Raw genomic sequence first — 22600 nt, forward strand, 5'->3', positions numbered from 1 at the left:
GCTGCCTGGCTCCATATTCCATTTCCTCAGCTATAATGCTAAGTCTTTCAGAGGGCAAGCTGAGGCAGACCACCCACACCAGAGCTACTTAAAGATCCACCTGAAAATTGACTATTTGAACTCAGGATCAAATAGACCTACAGAGAGAAAAGAGCATAAATGCTAGAGAGAAGAGGTTGTCAATTCTCAAATGGATGGTCTCCCATGAGTTTACTTTTTCCTGTCATTCTTTTCCTACTCCATAGTTTCCAACCACTTTTTGCCAAAAACCTGTTTTTAGTAGCAGGATATGTAAGATCAAGATTTTCATTTGAAACTGAATTTTTTTCATTTATTTTGAAAGCAAACCTAAAAACACATTTTATTTAGAGAAGGCATAACAGAGTCTTAGCAAGAGTCACCATTTGTGGGTCCAGGAGTTTGGCCTAGTGCTAGAGTGCTTGCCTAGTATGCATGAAGAGCTGGGTTCAATTCCTAGGTACCACATATGTAGAAAAAGCTGGAAGTAGTCCTGTGACTCAAGTGGTAGAGCTCTAATCATGAGAAAGCCCAAGCACAGTGCTCAGGCCCTGAGTTCAAGCCCCAGGACTGGCAAAAAAAAGAATCACCAATTGTACCTTTTGTGGGGGGAGGGGTATGCTGGTACTGAAGCTTGAACTGAGGGCCTGAACTCTGTCCCTTAGCTTTTTTACCTAAGGCTGGTACTATACCACTTGAGCCACAGATCCACTTCTGGCTTTTTGGCATTGAACTGTAGATATGAGTTTCATGGACGTTTTCTTTCCTGGGCTGGTTTTGAATGGTGACCCTCAGATCTTGGCCTCCTGAGTAGCTAAGATTACAGGTGTGAGCCACAGGCACCTGGTGGCCCCAGACTCTTAGACTCCTAGTCTGGAAACAGAGGCCTTCTCGAGATCCTGGGGACTGAGGGGCCAGTGTCCTCTTCTTTATGACTTTCAGAGGCTCTTTTAGCTAACACCCACCTAGACCATGTGTCTTGTCTTCACAGGCTTGAACCCTCACTTCATAGTGCATAATACCAAGCACATAAGAAACACAGAAGGTTATAAAATAGAGTCTGCCAGTACTTTCCTGAGGTATTCACAGGTGTGTGTGTGTGTGTGTGTGTGTATGTGTGTACGGGATGGAGTTTCTTTTTTCTTATTCTAGTAAACACAGATAACATAAAGTTGACCATCCATAATTGTTTTTGGTTGGCTACACTGCAGTGGTGACTTTTCAAAGTACTATCACTTCTCTATGATTTCCTGACTAACAGAATTGTAGTTCCAACAATAAGGTGGTTCTCTCAACTTGCAAGGCTGGCCATGTTCAGGAAGACTTCACCTTTTCTCCTAGCCTGAGGTGACATCAGCCCTGTGGTCTCCTCTTCCTCCCTGCCCTGAACAGATTCTGAAGTCTGCAGTTTCTTTGCCTCTCTCATCGTAGGCAGCTGAATCAACTGCACTCTCCACCCCTTCATTATCCAGTTCCATCCACACACTGCCATCAGTGGGGTGGAGACTTATAACTTAAGCAAAGTGTGTAGAAGAAAAACCCAGAAGCAAGAAACTAGAATAACTTGCTCCTGCTAACAAAACAAACCAGAAAACACAGTAGAGGCCAAGTCCTCATAGTTACTGAGGTCCAAATCCTTCCTTATCCCAAGGAGACAGACTGCCTGCCTCTCTATTCTAAGCTCAGGCAATGTGGCTTAAGCAAACTCATCGGAGGAATTCAAACCTCAAGATCCATTTTCAGCTTTCCCCAGCCATCCCTTTGCCTTTTCTTCCTTCCTCTGTCTTGCCCAGGCAAATGTGAAAGCCGCCAAAGACCATTATATGTTTCACTTTGAAAGCACCAGAAAACCCAAGGGGGCTGACTCCTGGCTGAATCTTTAGTCCCTGGGAGACATGGAAAGCAACAGTCAGTTGGGGGTCGGTGGGGGGGAAATGGTTATCTCTGTGTCATATTAATCTCAGATTTGCTTAATGTCCTGGGCCAACTTATGCCACAAGTATTTTGGCCCTTTTTGCTAGCTTGAAGCTTTTGTGGCCGAAATACACCATAGTGGCTGCTGTTTGGCTCAGAGTGCCAGCAAGCATCTGGGCCAAAGCCAAGTAACACCCTTCCTTCTTCGGGTTTTGGGTAGCAGAGGAGGGTAGCTGATTCCTTTCGTGACCACTGACTAAGAGTTGAGTGGTCACCAATTTGGTAAATTATACACACACCTAAAATGTCAGCTGTATCTGAGATTTTTGCTCTCTGTCCCTCCAGAAGGAAATCTTTAGGCTGATGACAATTGTGAAGAGACACTGGGCTCTAAAGTCTCAAACTACCATTTTCAATCACCAAGTACTCCCAGCCCTAGGAAGGGATGGGAATTAAAGTTAGCCACAGTTACGAATGCACCTAGGGGTGGAGCAGGGAGGACATTGATACAAGTACCATGAACACACAATGTGCTAATCCCCATACTTTGAAAAATAAAACAAAAAGCAAATACATAGCATCAAAAATCCCTATGTAAATAAACTCGCTTTCCCTTCAGATTATGATGCAGGCATGCTGTAGATTATTCAGCTGCCCCATTCTAGAATCTTGCTGATTTATATGACTGTAGGCCTTTGGCATGCACACGATGGAAATATTTTGATGGCTGTAACACTGGTTCGATTTACCTGTAAGTAATTTTAGGGGCTATGAACTATTTGGAGAAGCTGGCCAGGAAGTAAGGCTAGACCAAAAAGATCACAATATGTATATCAAATCTCTCTGGGCACTGAGTTGTTTGCTGTGAGTGAGGTTTGCACTAGTGATAGGTGCATTTGCCTACTCCCCCCCCCTCCTTTTTGTGGGTCCTGGGGCTTGAACTCGGCCTGGGCACTGTCCCTGAGCTTTTTTAAGCTCAAGGCTACTTTTCTACCCCCAGGCCTAGGCATTGTCCCTGAGCTCTTCAGCTCAAGGCCACAACCCCACTTCCCATTTTCTAGTCATTAACTGGAGGTAAGTGTCATGGTCTTTAGTGCCTGGGAGCCTCAGATCTCAGACTCCTAAGTAGCTAGGATTACAGGGGTCAGCCACTGTGCCTGGCTTCTTTCCCTTTTTCCTCTGACTCATTCCTTCCTTCCACCCACCAAGACATGGAAGATTTACTGCTAGGGATATCTTGGTAATATCTTCCCACTATGAAAAGAGAATGCTATTGCTGGAAGGAAAGAGTCTCATGGAATGGTTCAGAATTTATTATTATTTTTATTATTGTTTTGATGGTATATTTTGAAGTTAGGTCCTTACCACTTGAGCCACACATTCAGCCTTGTTCTTTTTTTTTAGAGATAGATAAATCGATCGATCGATAGATACATAGATAGAATTGAGGAAGCTTTGTTTATTTATTTATTGCCAGTCCTGGGCTTGGACTCAAGGCCTGAGCACTGTCCTTGGGTTCTTTTTCTCAAGGTTAGAGCTCTACCACTTGAGTCTCAGCACCACTTCTGGCTTTTTTTCTATGTATGTGGTACCGAGGAATCGAACCCGGGTCTTCATGCATGCTAGGCAAGCACTCAACCACTAGGCTAAACGCCCGGCCCTCAGCCTTTGTTCTTTTATGTTTAGAAAAGTCTGAAACATTTCACATAAAGTTCAAAACAAAAATAGGGGATGGGCTGAAGCAGGCCAGCTTGGGTTTGAATCCTAGTTCTCTCACTGTAGCAGGATCATTTCGACCAAGTTAATTTCATTGGTGAAATGTGGACAGTAAGAATACTTTTTTTTTTTTTTTGCCAGTCCTGGGCTTGAGCTCAGGGCTTGATTACTGTCGTTGGACTTTCTCAAGGCTAGAGTTCTACCACTTGAGCCTCAGCACCACTTCTGGCTTTTTTCTATGTATGTGGTACCAAGGAATCGAACCCGGTCTTCGTGCATGATAGGCAAGCACTTTAGCCACTAGGCCAAACTCCCGGCCAGTAAGAATACTTATTTCAGGTCGTTGTTGGATGAACTGAGATAATCCATGCAGATTTAGAACAAAGAGGGTCTGGCCTAAAGTTGGCATTTTGTAATAACAGTAACATTTCATGGGAATATAATAAAGAACAGTTATTATTAATCTATTTAGTACAACCTTCTTATTTTACAAAGATTTTAAGCACCAGAGATATCGTGTGACATAGAAAGGGATAAACCGTCATTGCCATTCTGGGTCAGGGGCTTTGGGACTGTCTGTTCTCCTCCCATCTTGGCTAAGAGCTAGGAAAAGTGTGACACTGTATTAACTCAAGGTTGGAGGGTATAGACTGAGAATCTTGGTTTGCCTAGTTCTTGTCCGCCAAAAGATCAGCCCATCTCCAGCAGGTACCAAAGGAGAAACGCAAATTAATAGTTTTACTACCTGTGGTTGCCTTGCCTACTTTCTCTTTATTCTTGACCTCTCCTCCAGCCAAGAATCCTTTCAGTCTCTATCCTTGAGTGCCCTTGTTCTCTAGCTCTAAGCCTTCCCTTTCAGCATCACATTCCCTTAGTGTCCCTTAGAGCATAAGACACTGCACTATGTGGAGCTGCAATGGGCTCTCTCTTCCGTCAACCCAAAGGCAAATTCCACTAGCCTGAATACTGCTACCTGATTCAGTGGGAAACCCACTAGATAATGTATCATTCTGTGGACTGTTAGTGCCCAACTTTTGTTTCCTAGACATTATTTTAATGGCCTCTGGGTAGAATGTGAGACAATTTACCTTTGACAAATATGTAAAGTCAGTATAGTTAGGTGATGTATAGTGACAATACAATAACAGACTATATAAAATAGTGACCCCATAAGATTACATCCCCTAGTGCTGTTCTGGCAGTCTTAGTTTGTGCACATTAATCAGAATATATCTTCATTGTTACATGAAACTATTTGGGATATTATGTATCCTCTAGTACCTCTAGTACATAATAGTTGATATTGACATGTTGCTGATTTACATATTTTTATACAATACTTTCTTTCATTAGAGTGTACTCCTGTTACCTAGAAGAGAGGTTTGCTGAAAGGCAGCAAAGCAACTGATTCACACATCCCATGGTTATTGCATCTTCTGATGGCATCAATAAGCTACATCCAGATTTGTCTACAGACACTCAAAGTTTTCACAGAACAACCTAACTGCCCAACAATGCATTTTTCAGAACTTAATCTAGAATCAAGTGATACAAGACTATACATGTAAGCAATTCCTCAAACCATACTTGCTTAAAACTGCTACGAGTATGCAAAATGTTGAAACACAGGAGGCTGGCAGTTGGAAGCCAAATCAAGCAGAAAAGTCTGGGAGACCCTTATCTCTAGTCAACTCCCCCTGTCCTCCCCTGCTCCACACAAAAAAAGCCCTAAATTGAGCTGTGGCTCAAGTGGTAAAAGTGTTAGCCTTGAGCAAAAAATCTGAAGACAGTCCTGAGTTCAAGCCCCAGAACGAGCAAAATCCCACAATATTCTGAAGGTGAAGTGTTTGCATTCAGATCTGGCTCATCCAGGGCTCCTTGTTACACCAGGGTGTTTTGTTCAAACTGGCTGGGAAGCCCCAGAAAGTGGAGACTTAGCTTCCACAATTACATTGCTTCTTAAGGATCATAAAAGTGTGCTCTAAAGCTAGAAGAGAGTCTGAAGAGTCAACCTTGTCACCATAAATGAAAGAAGTCAGGATCTGAAAAAAATAACAGGTAAGTTCCAACCAAATAGATGCATGTGGCCCTTTACCTAGAGCAGACATTATATAATGCTAAAGCTGAGTGGGGGTTGGGGGAGATGGGGAAAGTGGTCCAAATGGGATGTGTGATGTCAGGTAACGATGCCATATACCTTTAACAAGGGTGAACAGGGTTCAAACGAATCCCCACCAGAATTAAATTTAAAACTAAATTAAAGCCAGGCATTGGTGGCTCATGTCTATAACCCTTGCTGTTCCAGAGGCTGAGATCTAAGGATTGAGGTTTAAAACTAGCCCTGCCAAGAAAGTTGGAAGTAGAGCTATGGCTAGCCTTGAGCACTAAGAAGCCCAGAGACAGTTCCTAGGCCCTGAGTTCAAGTCCCAGGAAAACAAAACAAGGCAAAAGACAATTAAAAATTAACCACTGGAAAGAAACAAGCCAAGCTTTTACAGAGTGATGAGAGAGTGATAGAGATGGGGTATTTTTCAAGATAAGCTGTGCTTCCACTTCTTACTAAGACTTAATGGAACACTTGCATTCAGGGAAATGCTTAGAATTTAAGCACAATTCAGCTCCAGTTAATTCTAAGAGCAAAGGCCCTTGGGTCCTGCTCCTTTCCACCTCAGTGTTAAGGGACGCTAGAAAGCCAATTACTCTCCCAGCAGGGCGGCTCCCCACTGCCAGGGAAGAATGTTCTTCAAATTCTCAGTGCACTTTACAAGCTGGGAAAACTATAACTGCAGGTGTGGAGAACAGGGCTTCTTTTTGTTTCTGCCCACATCTCAGGCTGGTAAGCCTCTTCTGTAGCTGCAAAAGCGGTATGGACTCCGTGGTTTTCCTTAGAGCACAAAAAATATGGGTGCTCAGTGATTCTACCAAACTTACAGAAAGATGACATTTAGTTAAATGAACTGAGGCATGAGTTATCCTGTGCCTCTGTCAAGATAGGGCAATGTGCCACACTGTCTCTGTGAATATTCTTCAGACCAACAGGTGTGGAAGATGTTCCCCCAAATTCACCTTTCCTGTGAACTCAGGATGCTCTCTGTAAGAGAGAAGATGGTGGAGAGCTGAGGACAGCTCATCTCCCCTACATAGGAGAGTCTCCAGGTCTAATTACCTGGGGTCCATGAGGGAGGTGTGATTCAGAGCCACCGTGGAGGCACGCAAGTCTTTCTGTTTGTCTCTCCATCGGTGAAGCTGCAGCTCTTTAGATTCCTATGGTCTAGTAAGAACTGCCTTGTAGTCTCCTGGGGATCCAGTGCCTACAGTCAGATACATACATACCTTGGCGATGCTCAAGAAACCTACAGAAAGCCATAGAAGAAAGGCTGCCCCCTCCCAACAACTGCTAGCAATTGTGCCAATAGTGAAATGCCATCTCCTATACCATTTCCTGAACATGTGGAAAGCTGCAAGTGCTTTACCTGGACTGACATGAAGCATCCTTCTGGGACAGAGATACAGTGCTCGAAACATCAGAAATGACTTGCCCAAGGGTGACCCAGGGAGCTTGGACTGAGCTGACACTTGAATGTGGGAGAGCACCCTAAAGTTCTAGTATGCAGACACTGCAGTGGCCAGCCCCTCCATGGTACCCAGTATGATGTATTCTCAGCCTCTTAAGAGACCTTTGCTCTATGTAGAAACTTCAACACGTATTGGCCTCATACTGGTGTGCTGGTCTCCTAAAAGCTCCTGACAGCCATCTTAAGTTTGGTTTCTATTTAATTTTCCACCTCACAGAGCAATGCCAGGAGAGGGAGCTGCTGGTATCTTTCGAATATGATTTATTAACCAATGGCCTAAAGAACTGTAGACTGCTTTGCTGCCACCTGACCTTTGTCTTCAGCCTTTCTAATGTTTGTGCTGTTGCCCTGACCTTGCAAAGTGACCTGGAATGGCTGGTCTGCTTCCTTGTGTGTGTCCACTTCCAGGGCCCAGCTGTCAGCTTGGGCAAGTCTGTCAATTAGTATCTCAAGAGTTTGGGATGGGGTCTGCAAGCCTATTGATGAACACAATCTAACCCTAACCTCCAAATTCCTTCTCGTAATTGAGCATTCATTAGTTTGACGGAACAAAAGCAGGCATTCTCTATTATAAAGCAGAGGTCAAAACCAGTGGCTGTGTTTTGTTTGGCCTGCAGAGTGTTTAAATATTGAGAAATTTCACATGAAAAATACGGATTTCCGGTTTCTCTTGGGGGAAATGGGCAAAGCATAGGACTCTGGGGCCATTGAGTAATGTCGCCTTCTTGGAGGCGGGGGTGCTCTGGGGTTTTCTGTCTCAACCTGAATCACCACCTCAGGCCTGCTTCTGGCACTCAGGTTACTTTGCCTGGTCTCTGCAGAATCTATATGCATATCTATCTATCTATCTATCTATCTATCTATCTATCTATCTATCTATCTATCTATTTTCCATGTATCGTGGGTGGGTTGGGAAGGGAAAAACTGGAAGGGAAGGCGTGAACTTGACAAAAAGAAATGTACTCATCACCTGACTTATGTAACTGCAATCCCTCTGTGCATCACCTTTATAATAACAATAAATAAAAAATTAAATGTAGGATGTGTTGGCTAAGCTGCTGTGCAGTAGCACAGAATTGGTGGAGAATTCGCTGTGAGGTAGCACTCTCCTAGCACTCCTTCCCTTTGCTACAAAAGAGCTGTTTGTCACTTTCTTCCTCTGTGAATGAATAAGTGAATGACTCTCAGGAAGAAAGTGAATTTCTGAATGATCAGAAACCTGCTAGAAAAGCCCAGGCTTACAAACACGTTGACAGCTTTTGAGTGATGAGTGTTACTATTTTTTGTTTGTCATGTGACAAACATCTTCCCACTGTCACAACTGATCCCTAAGCTGGCTTAATGTCACAGCAAATGTGTTAATGGGTCACTAGGATTGAACAGGAAATTAAGATAAAAACTGAATAGCAGTGGGAAAAGCTGTCTCTGTCAGCTTTTGAAAGACAGGGGTTCAATTGTTAAGAAAGCTGCCAGTTCCAAGTGTAGATAGGACTGTAGTCCACTGCCACAGGCAGACATGCTATCAGCTCAGACACGCTTGTTAATGCTGTTCTGTAGGACTACCACATGTCCTGGCTCCACACTGGCTCCTATTGTCAAGTAAATGAACAATGGAAAGTGTCAGAGACTTCCTCAGCCCTCAACATCTGACTAGATAAGGCCTTCTTGCTATCCCTCCAGCCCACAAACAACAACTGCAAACGTGATGGGTGGCTGGCAAGAGGCTCCCCGGGCTCAATCCCACTGGATATCACTGAGTTGAACAGAACCATGAGAAGCCTCTAAGCAGAAGTTCTTGGTCCACAGTGGAGTGAAAGAGTTGGTTGTGTTAGTAAGCTTTATGGATTCTTTGCTGAGAAGGGGGAATATACACAATTTCAGGACTAGCATGGTTCCTGGCACCATGTGTACGCTTAATAAATATTTGCTGAATGATTAAATAAATATGGAGAACACACCCAGCCAGGCATTTGATGATGTAGAGTTGGGCTTGTGTTTCAGGTGCACGAGTGGGATAAAAAGTTGAAAACCACTATTCTTTGTAGCTCTAGGCCTGTGGTGAAATCTTTCAGCAGAGGGAAGTGCAGTGATATCATTCCATGAATGTTTTGTTGAGACAATAAATTTTGAAATACGTAGACAGATTGTTCTTTAGAAATGACAAAATCAGTGTGGAAAGTCATTGAGGGCTTTGATACTACCAAACCCTAAAGTGTCTTCCTTGTATTGTCTGCCTGGTTCATATCTAATAGGTTCCACATCTTAACTTAAAATCACAGCCAAATTACTGGGTGTTATAATTACTATTGCTACAAAACAAATTACCCCAAATCTAGTGGTACAAAACAATCATCTCATTATGCTTACAGATTCCACAGGTCAGTTCAGACAGGACATGTTACTGTTCCAAACTACCTAGAGTCTCATATGTATCTCTGGCTAAAAAAGACTTGAAGCCTAGGAGCTGGAGTCACTTGGAGGTATCTTCACTCATGTTTCTGGTGGCAAATGATGGATGACAGTTATGGCTTATCTGGGCTTCGATGACTATTTACACAGCAATACTGCTAAGGTCTCATGCCCACCTAACCACAATGAAAGGAATAAGGCTCTACCTCTTGGTGGGAGATATCAAAACCACAGTGCAGGAAAGGTAAATAGAATGGGAGATACTAGTCAGACATCATTGCAAAATACAGCCTGCCATAGTGGGTTAGGTGTGTTTCCCAGTCATCCTGTATCCAACACCATTGACTAAAACAAAATTTGAAAAAGCTCTTTCATTTGACTCTGAGTCCTCATCCAGGAAAGAAACTGACTTACCCCTGCTTCCTCCTTCTTCCCAGTGTAGGATCTGGTTCATAGGAGGCATGCAACATATATTGGTTAAATTAAATTGAATAGGAAGGGCTAAAAGGATCCCTGGGGGTTTCTCTCATGATGACTGTGATAGCAGAAAGAAGTTTACTGAGGACAGTAAAAAGAGAGAGGAAAACACCAAAATATTTTGTTGGAACCCCTAGCCATCTCCTGGGTGTCTCACACATATTTCTTGATGCCTCCCAGGCTATGGAGAGAAAGTGCTATGAGAAATGTTCCTGGTTTCCTCCTATTTCCCTTTTCCTGTGTTTCTTGAAAATATTGTTTTTCTGGTTCCCTTTCTATTTTTGTGTCCAAAACATGACAAATATGAGATTAGCCAAGAGGTTGCCTGTTTTTTTTTTTTTTAAATACACACACACACACACACACACACACACACACGCACACGGTAGAGATGAAAGAACTTTTGCCTAGGGGTCAGAAAGCATTACCCTCAGTCTGGACTCAGTAACCCAGCAGAAGCTGTGCAGTTCTGTCAAGGTAGCTAATTTTTCTCAGTCTTAGTATTTTTGTCTCTCACAGAGGTATTCTTCAATAACAGGACTATTTACTGTACAAAGCTGTTTGAGAATAAAAAATAAAGCCATATGCAGATATGAGATGCGATGATAGCAAGACGAGGGAGCTTTCAAGTATGCTCATATATTCTTTGAACGGCTTTCATTTGAAAGCCTAATTCTCCTCTTGAATGCAGGTTTCATCACTTAAACATCCAACAAACAAACAACAAAACAGGTATGAAAATGTTCCTGACGATTTCTGGTCTGGCCTTGTCCTGGCACCTGGTAGCACTTGGTCCTCTACTCCTCCCAGTCCCCACACATGGGAAACAGCCTGGGAATCTGAGTGTGAGCAGGAGCTGCTCAGCATCTACTCAGGGGACACCTGCTCTGGTCAGAAGCACTGCCTTCCATCTGCTCAGCTGCCAACCAGTTGATCCTTCAAAGAATAACATTCTTTCCCTTTCCTCCACCCAAGAAAGGCCTTCAAGGAAACATGCATATTCCATTCCCCCGTCTCCCCCCTCCCCACCCCCCCCCCGCCCCGGGAACTCGCTTACTTAAAAGGCACAATTAGTTCCCCAAATAATGTATGGTCTTATTTCCAAGCTCATTAATTGGTTGGAACAACCCTGGCTAAAGCAGCTAACAGAGACTTAGTGATGTTTTAATGGAGGCTCATTCCTGCCTCACTCTTGAGTGTGTACAGGGTTTCTGAAGGCAGCACTGGCTTCAGCAGACATAGGCCTGGGGCAGGGAACAACACAGGCGAACTGTCATGCTTTGTTTTTCTGCTTGTTAAATCCGAATGCTCCTAATTAGTCATCCAGGCTGCTAACGCCTGGGTGGACAAAGCCGAGGAATAGGCTGCTGAGAGGCTATGAATACAAGTTCCTTAGGCTCCTGAGGCTTGGGGACTGGTGACTTGGTTGTGGGCACTGAGGCGCTGTGCTCCTGTGGGCTATGGATTCAAAGATGTCAACCAGTGTGTGAATAAAGGTCATCACCTGTTAGTGCTTTGGTGAAAGGGCAGCTGTGCTGGGTGCCCACTTAGGCCTGGCCTTTGTCTGCTGACTCTGTGAAGAGTACCCACAGAGAATGACATTCTCTGATTCTCTGTCTGTGTGCTGGACAGGCCAGGCAAATAATTCACATAGCATCCTTGTAGAAGACTTCAAGGATGGCCTTGAAAGGCTTTGGATATTGCCGTTTCGTGATCTTACTCACTAGCTACAACACACTAGGAACCACATTTTAATTTTTGCAAGAATCAGTTCTGACAAACATTTATGTCACACAATTCCTAATCCCCATGTTTAGAGGGACTAGTAAAACCTTCAGTGAAAAGTTAGCTGTTCAAGAATATTTAATGAGTATTGAAAATTTTACATTAGTCAGGCATGGTAGTGCGTATCTGTAATCCCAGCACTCATGTGGATAAAGCAGGAGAATTATTAATTCAAATCCAGGCTGAGCTACATAGAGAGGCACTGTATCAACAACAGAAGTTCAGAACATAAACAATTTACCATGACTCTGATATTTAAAAGATTTTTCAGTTTGTTCTATCAACAGGCAGGCATTTGTAATTTTGTTAAGGGGCTAATGTCTGTTTTTTCATCTTTTAGGGAGAGCACTAGTGAGTTCAGAATAGTATGTGGATGCATGTACACCTGGATGCATCATCCATCTACCTCGTGATTGACTGGACAGTTACCTGATGTGTGAGTTACGCCAGCTCCTGGCTTTGGGACCAAGGCAGCCAACTCTGAAGGGCGTAGTTTATTTGTCTTCTACTCTCTTTTCTTCAATCTCTAGTCCTGTGGGTCTACCCTTTGGCAACCTTCCCACTTTCCAACTTCAGATTCCAGACTTTTCTATTGTTTCTTTTCATTGAAATCAATCTGCCGAAATATCTCTGTTAAAATATCATGCCATATTTTCAGCTTATTAATAAGACAAATGAATTTGTGCCAAAGTAATCATCAATTTCTCTTGGGCCTTAACCTAAAATAGAGGCTAGTTTGGATATTTTAGGGCCCAGGGAAGTTAAGTAGTGGGCAAACAGCTCCCAAGAGAGAGGTGAGATAGTAGGCAGTGGAAGGGGCTACTCTAACCAATCATCTCCCATGGGCCCGAGCAATAGCTCATGTACAAATAAAAACAATACCTGATTTACAAGTATCATCAGAAGAGTTCGTCTTTGGCAAATATTTTAGGTTTTGTAACAAAAACACAGTTAGTCAAAATTTAGAATCCCAATCTAACCTTTTCTTTTAACAAGCAGAAGAATTCTATCAATTTGCATAGTACAAGGAATGACATAGTAAACCAGGCTTCTGATTTTCTCTATAAGAACACCTAAGACCTTTCAAACAGTAACTTATACCTACTAGTGTGGGCTACTAGTAAAATTTGGAAACTTTTATTTCTTTTTTTTTCTTTATCAGTATAAACACAACTACATAGACATAAAAATTTATGACTCTATAGACTTAATGTTTTATTACATAGATTAATATGTATCTCTGACATACAAACCCTCAGTCTAATTTTAATTATGTTCTAAAATCTACATGCCAGTGATTGTATATAGATTCCCTTCTTGAATACTTGTTTGTTAAACATGTCATTTAAAATATGATGTAAAAATCAATGTTAATAAATTCTTTAATTAAAAAAGAAGTCAAGCGGGCAGAAGGAAGGGATCTCTGTCATGTCTCACCAGGAGAAGGGGGAAGCCCAGGCTTTGGGGACAGACTATTCCTGCAATCTCATTCATGTATCGTTTAATTGCAATGCTATTGTAAAGCCTTCCCATGGATTTTCATGCTGGATCGGATGAAAATAACAACACGCAGATTCTGTTCTCCCTCTTCTTCTCAAACATAGAAAAGAAGTTTTTGCATTAAAAATATGCACGAATACACGCCCATCTGTTTATATTTGCTCAGTAAGTGCCTTCTTATCTGTTATAAGAATCTGCTTTGTCAGTTAAAAAACAGTAAAACAAAAACAAAAACAAAAACAAACTACCATGCATTTTACACCTCCTGAAACTTACTGTCTATAAATGTTCTTTTGGGGAAAAAAATTAACAGTAAATTCTGTTGATTTGCATTCAAAGTACATGAGCTGAATATGTGGGATTGTTTTGGGACAAAATCTTTTTTACTGAACAGAAATTTATCTAGAATCTCAAACTTAGGAAGTGAGTGAAACAAGCTGGTGTACCTCTGAACGCCTGGAGTTTAGAGTGGCTCTGTCCTTTAGAGAGACCTTTCCTTTGCTCTGGCTCTAGGCCAGAGGTGCCCCTGGCTCTATCTTACCTAACCACTAAATGCCAACAGCTGATTAGTCATGTTATGAATATGTGCTGGTCAACCACTACCTTTTCAATGTGCATGCCAGTAATACTTAAGAGAACAACTTAATCTCAGGTAAAATAGAGAACTGAGCACTTAGTATCAGTACAACCTTTGTCAATAACTTGCTTTCATCAACCAGTAACTGGTGACAGTGTGCTGGGGAGATTGTACCTCCTACAGCAAACAGAAAGTCTTTGCTATTTGTTTTCTCCTGTCCAAGTGCACAAAGAGAAAATGCATGTAAAGAAGCAGTAAGTAAAAATAAGAAGGGGGATTGTCTGGGGCCGGGAGTTTGGCCTAGTGGTAGAGTGCTTGCCTAGCATGCACGAAGACCTGGGTTGGATTCCTCGGTACCACATACATTGAAAAAAGCTGGAAGTGGTGCTGAGGCTCAAGTGGTAGAGTGCTAAGCCTTGAGAAAGTCCAAGGACAGTGCTCAGGCCCTGAGCCCAAGCCCAGGACTGGCAAAAAAAAAAGGGGGGGGGGGATTATTTAGAAGGTAACAAAAGATGCATCAAGGTAGCATGAAATCTTCAAATCTTCAACTGGTTGGCTGGGTATATCTGCTAAAGCTTTAGGGCTTATTATTTATAAACACAAACCCAGAGAAAAGATATCTCTACCCCCACCCCCACCCCACACCTCATGGACTATAGGTCTTAACTTGAAGCCTGAGCTCTTCCACTTTGAGCCACAGGACCACTTCTAGTTTTCTGATGGTTAATTGGAGATAGGAGTCTCACCAATTTTCTTGCCTGGGCTAGCTCTGAACCGTGATCCTCAGATCTCAGCCTCACGAATAGCTAGGATTACAGGTGTGAGCCACTAGAGCCTGGCTAGAAGTTGCATTTTAAAATTATCTGGTATTAGAATCTTTTCAGCATCTTTTAATATTATCAGTGCTTTGTATACTATATGTGTTGATTACAAATCTCTTCACGGTGTTTCTCTTTTTGGAAAGAAAGATGCCTGCACTTTGTGTTTTAAATTAAAGATCCTGGAAAAATTAAACTCCTGTAAGAAAAATCTGTAGAAAGGCATCTGTGCATATAGGAAGAATACCATGCTACTGTAGCTCAGATTCTGTAACACTTCAGTCACCTGGTTTAATTTCTCTTCCTTTCATCTGCAAAATATGGACACCAAAATTCCTCTTCTATAGTTATAAGACAGAATAGTATGCTTTAACAGAAGCCTTTAGGAATGAGAAGGGGAATCTCACAGGGGAAAGTAATTTACTAGAAAACTAAAGCAGCCAGAGAAAGAGTAAGATGATGTAGGGCTGGTGGCTAAGCTGGCTAGTTAGGAAAAGTTCCTATGACCTTGATGTACTCTTTCACAACAGTATTTTTTTTTCTTTCTCCCTGTGTCCAGCTGATCTGGAAAACATGCTCATATTTACATGGAAAGCAAAGGCAGATGGGCTGGGGGGGCGGGGAGAGGATGTTCTTCAGTGCTGATAACCGAGACACAGTCAGATCAAAAACGAAATCCAATTTAACCCACCTCAGGCAGAAACAGTAATTGAATTAAACTTCCTCTAAATATGATAACTTTGGGGCTCTGAAAGCCAGGCACAAAGAACCAGGTTAGAGTGAGGGGCTAAGTAAGGGCTAAGTAAATGGATGGATTGAGCTCTAGCCACCCAGCCCACAATGGATTTGATAAGCTGTTGATTGCCTCTATCACTTTACTACCCAGGCTGAAAACTGATTAAGCTGCTTATAGGGGGCTGGGGACTAATGGCCTAGCCTACCAAGAGCCCCACGGCCACTAACTCAAGAAAGCTGCGTGGCATGTATGGTTAGATTGTTACAAGGAGAAAGAAAGAAAGGAAAAAAGACAGCAGGGAAAGCTTTAAAAAGCAGGCTTTATTATTCCAATTGGATGTACTACTTTGATACCCTAAAACGAATATGGGATTACTCTGATTTTTTCTCTTCATCTGATATTAGCACTACTCAGAGAATTCACTTTAGAGTCCATCCATCTATTTCAGACTATATTTACAAAATGCTTGCTATCTTTAAGCAGACCTCTGAAGCAATGAGCTGGGCCCTGCATTACTATGATCAGACAGACAGCTAGAAAACAGACAAATGTACAGTAGACGTTTTAACTCATTTCTTTCTTGCTGAATGACATTCAGTAATTAAAATGCAGCCCCTTGCACCCTAGCCAGCAGCTCTCTGCTTTTCTGTGCAGGAATGGGTGGCAGGGCTGAAGGAGCTAATGGGAAGTGATCTGTGCAAATAGTTTTAAACTTGACATACAGGTGGAAATTAGAGCCCTCATTTTCTGTCAAACTTCTCTAATTAAAATAACTTTCCTATCTCCAGAGGGAAAAACACAAAAGTCTTAATTTTAAATATTTTTTTAAAAAGATATACACAAGAAGCTTTGAGAAGTATTTTAAAGTCTGAAAAAATGACAGAAAGACAATGGACACAGTTTTAAAGTTGACCTCATTTCTTTTGGCTAAAACAACCGGGGAAGAAGACAAGAGGACTAAATCCCAGCCATTTGAGATCTTGGAAAGTTGTCACAATTATTTCTGTAATTGGCTCTTGAAAGAAGCATGGCCTATTTAGAAAAGAAAGTAATGCTTTAGTGTCCAGCAGCTTCTGAGGGAGGGAGTTGTTGATTTAAATGATTAACCAAAGCTCCACATACCAGAACTTAGGACAGAACACACAAAAGTTTGGTTTCCTCCAGGGACTAAATTGGTCAATCATTAAAAGTGCAAGTACTAATAAAAGCATAAAAAGATGATTTTTGACTCTTAGATGCTATGTTACGTTTTACTAAGTGTTAGGCTTGTTTAGATGGCTTAATGTATTCACTACTGCCTTTCTCATCTTTTTTTTTCTTATCACTTAAAAAATTGAAATACAATTCACATATCATAAAATTCACCCTTTTATTTTTATTCATTCATTTCTTTCTTTGGGGGGGGGCAGTATTGGGGTTTGAACTCAGCTTTGCACTTGCTAAGCAAGAACTCTACCATATGAGCCATACCTCTGGCCCATTTTGCTTTATTTTTCAGAAAGGGTATTGCATTTTGCCAGGATCAAGATCTGTCTCCTGTTAGCTTAGATTACAAACATGTACCACTATGCCCAACTTGAGTTTTGAGGTAGAATCTTCCTAATTTTTTTTTTGTCTAGATCGACTTTGAATTTTAATTTTCATGCTTCCATCTCCCATTTAGCTGAGATTATAAACATGTGTTACCATAAGACCCAAAAGTCACCTTTTCAAATAAAGTAAACAATCAGCTGGGTGGCTGGTGCTTGTAATTTTAGTTACTGAGGAGGCTAAATTCTGAAGACTGGGTATTGGAAGCTGACCTGGGCATAAAGTCCCTGTGAGACTCTTATCTCCAATGAACTACCAGAAAAATGGAAGTGGTGCTGTAGCTCAAAGTGGTAGAGTGCTAGCCTTGAGTGAAGAAGCTCAAGGACACAGCCTGGGCCCTTGGTTCAAACCCCATGACCTACTGACTAAATAAAAATAAATAAACAAACAAACAAACAGACAGACAATCCATTGAATTGTAGTATAGTCACAAAGTTGTACAACAATCATCACATCATAATTTCAGAAAACTTTTATGAGTGCCCCTTCCCCATCCCACCCCCTTTTTTTTTTGCCAGTCCTGGGCTTAAGCTCAGGGCCTGAGCACTGTCCTTGGATTTTTCTCAAGGCTAGAGCTCTACCACTTGAGCCTCAGCACCACTTCTGGCTTTTTCTAAGTATGTGGTACCAAGGAATCGAACCCGGGTCTTCGTGCCTGCTAGGCAAGCACTCTACCACTAGGCAAGCACTCTACCACTAGGCCAAACTCCCAGCCCAGCCCATTCCACTTTTATGGAATTCCTTTCCATTCACAATTGGTCACTCCTAATCCCTACACTTTCCACAGATCCTAGCAACCGCTAAGATACTTTCTGCCTCGGTGAATTTACCTATTCTGGACATTTTATTTAAGTAGAGTCTTCATATACGCACATTTTTCTATCTGTCCTCTTTCACTCAGCATGATGATTTTAAGGTTTCTACATTAGGCATGTATCAATACTTTATTGCTTTTATGGCTGGCTCAAGTTCTATTGTATGGCTAAAAACAACCTTTCATTTATCCACACATCATTTGCATTATTGATACTGTTTTGCTTATTATTTGGTTTTGGTCTTACTATGGTCTTACTATGCTGTCCAGGTTGGCCCTGCTTTCATATACAAGTTTTCATATGGATACATATTTTTAATTCTCTAGGGCTTATGCTTAGGAGTATAATCACTGGGCCATGTAGCTCTGTGCTTAACTTTTTGAAGGAAGCGGCAATAGTACTTAATTTTCCCATCAGAGAATAATGAATCAATTAGCTGAAGTATCAAGATTGTGTGATGAAAACTTACCAATATGGTGATAGGATTGGGTACCAAGACCATGACCAGAGACATCCCCGGGAAGAAAACACAAGTGGCATGGCTCCTTACCACCTACCTGCTGCAGGTCAGCCAGGGAGTACAGGTGGATCTGCTGAAGGAGGTATTCTCTGGGGAAAATTCTGAAAGCAAGGGCAGACACACAAGAGAAGTAGGATGTTATAAGACACATTTTCTGCAAAGTCTCATTCAAGAATTCCTTTCCTCAGCCCTCCCACTTTTCTACCATGACTCCTACTTCCAAACCCTGTTAGAAACTTGTAATACTATCTTTTGCTTGCTATTTTTCTAACACAAATACCAAAATGGAGTTCAGAAATTGATGTTTCACTTCTAACATAATCTAATAAATGTACATATGATATACATGTATATATATATAGGGATATTTGTGTATATTAATTACTATATAGTGGTCCAAGACTGAGGACCAGAGTATCTGGTTTCTTATAGTAGCTGTGTCCTTAACAAGCTGTATGAACTTGGGCAAGTCCCAAACCCATCTGGCTTCAGCTTCGACACTATAAGAAGGGTGACTGAATTTGATCTCTCTAAACATCTTTCTAGTTGGAATACTGAATACCTAAGTTAATGGATTTTGAAACTGAGAAGCACTGCAGTGGCAACCTGTATATTTGTCTTTGTATGTTTGGATTTCATTATGGGGCCACTGGTATTGAATGTCATAATAATGATCTATCCTCCTAAATGCATAATGATGGGAATTTCTAGAGCCCAGGAGCAGATGGAAATAATGGGATGAAATATTCTGTTTCGAATCCCTGATGAAGTCCTGTATCTTTGGTTGCTGTCAGCTTACAGCATCTGGATGACAGTGAATGGACAGGAAAAAAATCACTATGAGAAAGTAGTAGACAGAGGGTGGATGGTAAGAAAACCCACACATAATAGTCAAACCCCAAACAAACCTCATGGTGTTAGCATGGTACGTCATGGTACCACATTTTACATATGTGGTACTATGTAACTATCTTAAAAGAAACTACCAATTTATTTAATTAACATTTATAACTGCACTGTGTCTCATATTAGGAAGGCAATCATCAATAAGATAGTCCCAGTATCTGAGTTCAAAAGAGCAAGAAGTCAAGTGAGGGAAAAACACACAAACAAACTAATAATTATAATACCAATGTGGAAATATAAAACTTAGGCACAGGGAACATAATTCTGAAATGTAGATTTCAAGACTGGCTGTCTTATAATTGCTTGGGAAACATTTAGAAAATGACAGCAATAATGCATGGGTAGAGTCCAAAAGTCAGTGTGAGGCAAAAAAAAAACAAAAAAAAACTTTATGAATGATTGGGATAACCAAGGTTTAGAACTTCCTGGCCTAATGTCTAACTAGTGGAGAGATTTGTTATTCAGTTTTTCAATTAAGGGATAGTTAGTTGTCAAATCCTAGAGAGTAATTTCTTCATCGTTCATCTATCCAATAATGATTAAGCACATACTATGTTACAGACATTATGACCAGACCACTGAGAAAAGGGTATTGAATTAGACAAAGACTTTAACACACACAAAACCAGATTACATATACTCTAATTTGGAGCACTGAAGAATTCTGTTGAAAAACAGGGCTTCATCCACAGGAATGGGAACAGACTAAGTGACAAGGGCATGAGATTGGGCTCTCTTCAATTCTTATAGTGCAAGGATGCACCTTCAGGAATTATAGCCCAACTGTATGTAGTGCCGCTAGTTGGGATACGGGGAAAATGTGCAATTCTTCCATGTGGCTTTGACTTCCCAGCAGTAAATCTCCATGTTGTGGAATATAGACCATGATCCTTAAAGGGATCAAAAGATATGATCAATCTATACTTTCAATAAACACCACACACGTGCACGCACACACACAAATGATTGATCAAGAGACCTATTCCTCATGTCACCATATAGTGCTAAGCTGTAGTGACAATAAGAAGTGCCCAGTTTGAACATGGCATTGGACATATATCACTCCATTTAGTTCTCATAACAGTCTTGCACATTAAGTATAAACTCCCTTTTACATAAGAGGACACACACTGAGAGGCAAAAACTAAGGTGCCAGGGACAAAAAGCTGGGATTCAAGGCCAGGGCCTTCTAAATGCAAAAGTCTGTGCTCTTTCTAAATTCTTGTGATTAGACATGGAGGGACGTAAGTTTGAGTTAATCATCTAATGTGGCTATAGCATGAAGGTCTTGTCTAGGTCAGTAGCAATATAGTCAGTGACTGGTGTGTGTGTGTGTGTGTGTGTGTGTGTGTGTGTGTGTGTGTGTGTGTGTGTGTGTGTGTGTGTGTGTGTGTGTGTTTTCCTCTCTTCTCTCCTCCCTCCCTCCTACTACCTCTTTGTTTCTCCCCTTTTTTTGTTTTCTATTTGAGACCAGAAGGTAAAAATGAGCTAACGGCACTTTAGACACTAGCACAAAAATGTAGCTGGAGTGGTAGATGTGTAAAGAACCGCACCAAAGAGAAAGAAAACTGAAGAAGCCGACAGGGCATGGATGAAGTAGACTATATTTACCTTGTTTATCCAACTATATCTATCTAAAAGTACACTTTGATGCTCTACAATTTTTCTCATGTTTGAAAAAGTAAGCTCTGAAAATAACTAGTGCATTTCCATGGACTTCCAGTCTCAAATGCGTCTGTATGTATAAAGTACTCATATCCTTATTATACTCTGATGCTTACATCTTACATAACCAGGCACACTGATCAAGATTTAGCAATGGACTACTATGTAAACTAGCAGACTTTACTCAGATTTCACCAGTTGTTTTCTTTTCCTGTTACAGGATTCAATCCAGTATATGATACTGTGTATACAGATCATTGTTTCATTATTGTGGATGAATATATTTATACTATGTATTTGTGAGGTGACTCTCAAGTCCCCCTAAGACTCAAGCACATGTGTTTATAAGAGGAAAACTAGAACATTGTTTTTCAGTGTGTTCTGGGGTTAGGGTACACGGCACAATACTCTGATGTGGGAGAAGATGATACTTAGGAGTGGTGGAAAGGAAGGAATAATTTTTTTGAAAGGTACTTGCTTAATAACGAACTTCCTTAAATCAAGTAAAATGAGAGCAATGTGGCTGTAGAGCTGTGAAACAGCCGCACAGTAAATCAAGTAAATGGACTGGAAAGTGATTTCACCATTAGCTCCTACCTCTTCTGTGATTTGCAGGAAAACAGGCCATCTGGAGAAAAATTCAGAATGAAGGTGACTAAAATAATCTTTAACAGGGATAAATGAACTAGCCATGTTTTACTATTTACATATTTCTCTCTGTTCTAAAATACTAAAATGTCTATGATTCGAAATAGACAGGACACAAGAATTATTTAGAAATTTACAAACCAAATCCTGCTGGCAACCTCTTGCCAGAGCATCCCACTGGATAAGTAGAGTACTTAGTCATCCGACCAAACTGACTACATGTATACCTAAAAGTATGTGTGAGTTACTAGAGATGAGTACTTCAGTGAACACAAGTAATAAGCAGCAACGAGAATTTCCAGTCTCTTCTTACTGTGTCTTTCTGACTTGCAAGCATAGTTCATTATTCTCAAAACAACAACTTTGGCTACAGTCATCTCACATACTCCTTCAACACTATTTGTTCAGCTAAAATTAGCTATGTATTTATTTAGCTATGCTGCTAAGTGTGTCAATGTATTTCACATGTTTATTTTCCCTCTCCCTTTAGACAAGATTTTAAGCCCTTTCCAAAGTACTTTACCTATTGTTTCCTTTATCACTCTTGGTGTCTAAAATACTCTTATTTGCATGAAGCTAGTCATGACAGACACAAAGCACTGGAAAATGCAATATATGCAGAAAAGATAAAGGACTTGAGCTTATTGTGTCTGGAGAAAATGTTAGATCCAGAAGATTTAGTGGTGGCCATTAAAAATATAGACTTTTAAGAGCGATAACGCCAATCAGCAACTCTTCTCTTGGGAGGAAGCTGTGGCATAAAAAATACTGATGTCAAATAGGAGAATAAATTTCCTGAGAGAGACACCTGGGAGGTGTTAAAATGTATATCTTATACCAATGCTTTTTAATGTACATAAAAGAATAAAGTGAGGGCCGGGAGTTTGGCCTAGTGGTTAAAGTGCTTGCCTAGCATGCACGAAGACCCGGG

General features: G+C 41.2%; 1 protein-coding gene across 2 annotated transcripts in view; it reads right to left on the bottom strand.

Moving 5' to 3' along the window:
* Plekhm3 (pleckstrin homology domain containing M3) overlaps nt 1-22600 on the bottom strand; it is a 165425-nt gene that overhangs the window by 56967 nt on the left and 85858 nt on the right. Inside the window, exons 6-7 of one of the 2 annotated variants that reach the window (XM_090354700.1) lie at nt 18488-18551; nt 16402-16557 (exon numbers count right to left, since the gene is read on the bottom strand). In XM_090354700.1, the coding sequence (XP_090210826.1) occupies nt 16483-16557; nt 18488-18551 (139 nt within the window). In that variant the 3' untranslated portion in view covers nt 16402-16482. Of the gene's footprint in view, nt 1-16401; nt 16558-18487; nt 18552-22600 lie in introns of those variants that run through there. The other variant, XM_090354699.1, reaches the window with a different exon arrangement.

The sequence above is a fragment of the Megascapheus bottae genome, chromosome 21, assembly GCF_031878675.1.
Source record: "Megascapheus bottae isolate mThoBot1 chromosome 21, mThoBot2.hap1, whole genome shotgun sequence".
NCBI classification, from domain to species: Eukaryota; Metazoa; Chordata; class Mammalia; order Rodentia; family Geomyidae; genus Megascapheus; species Megascapheus bottae.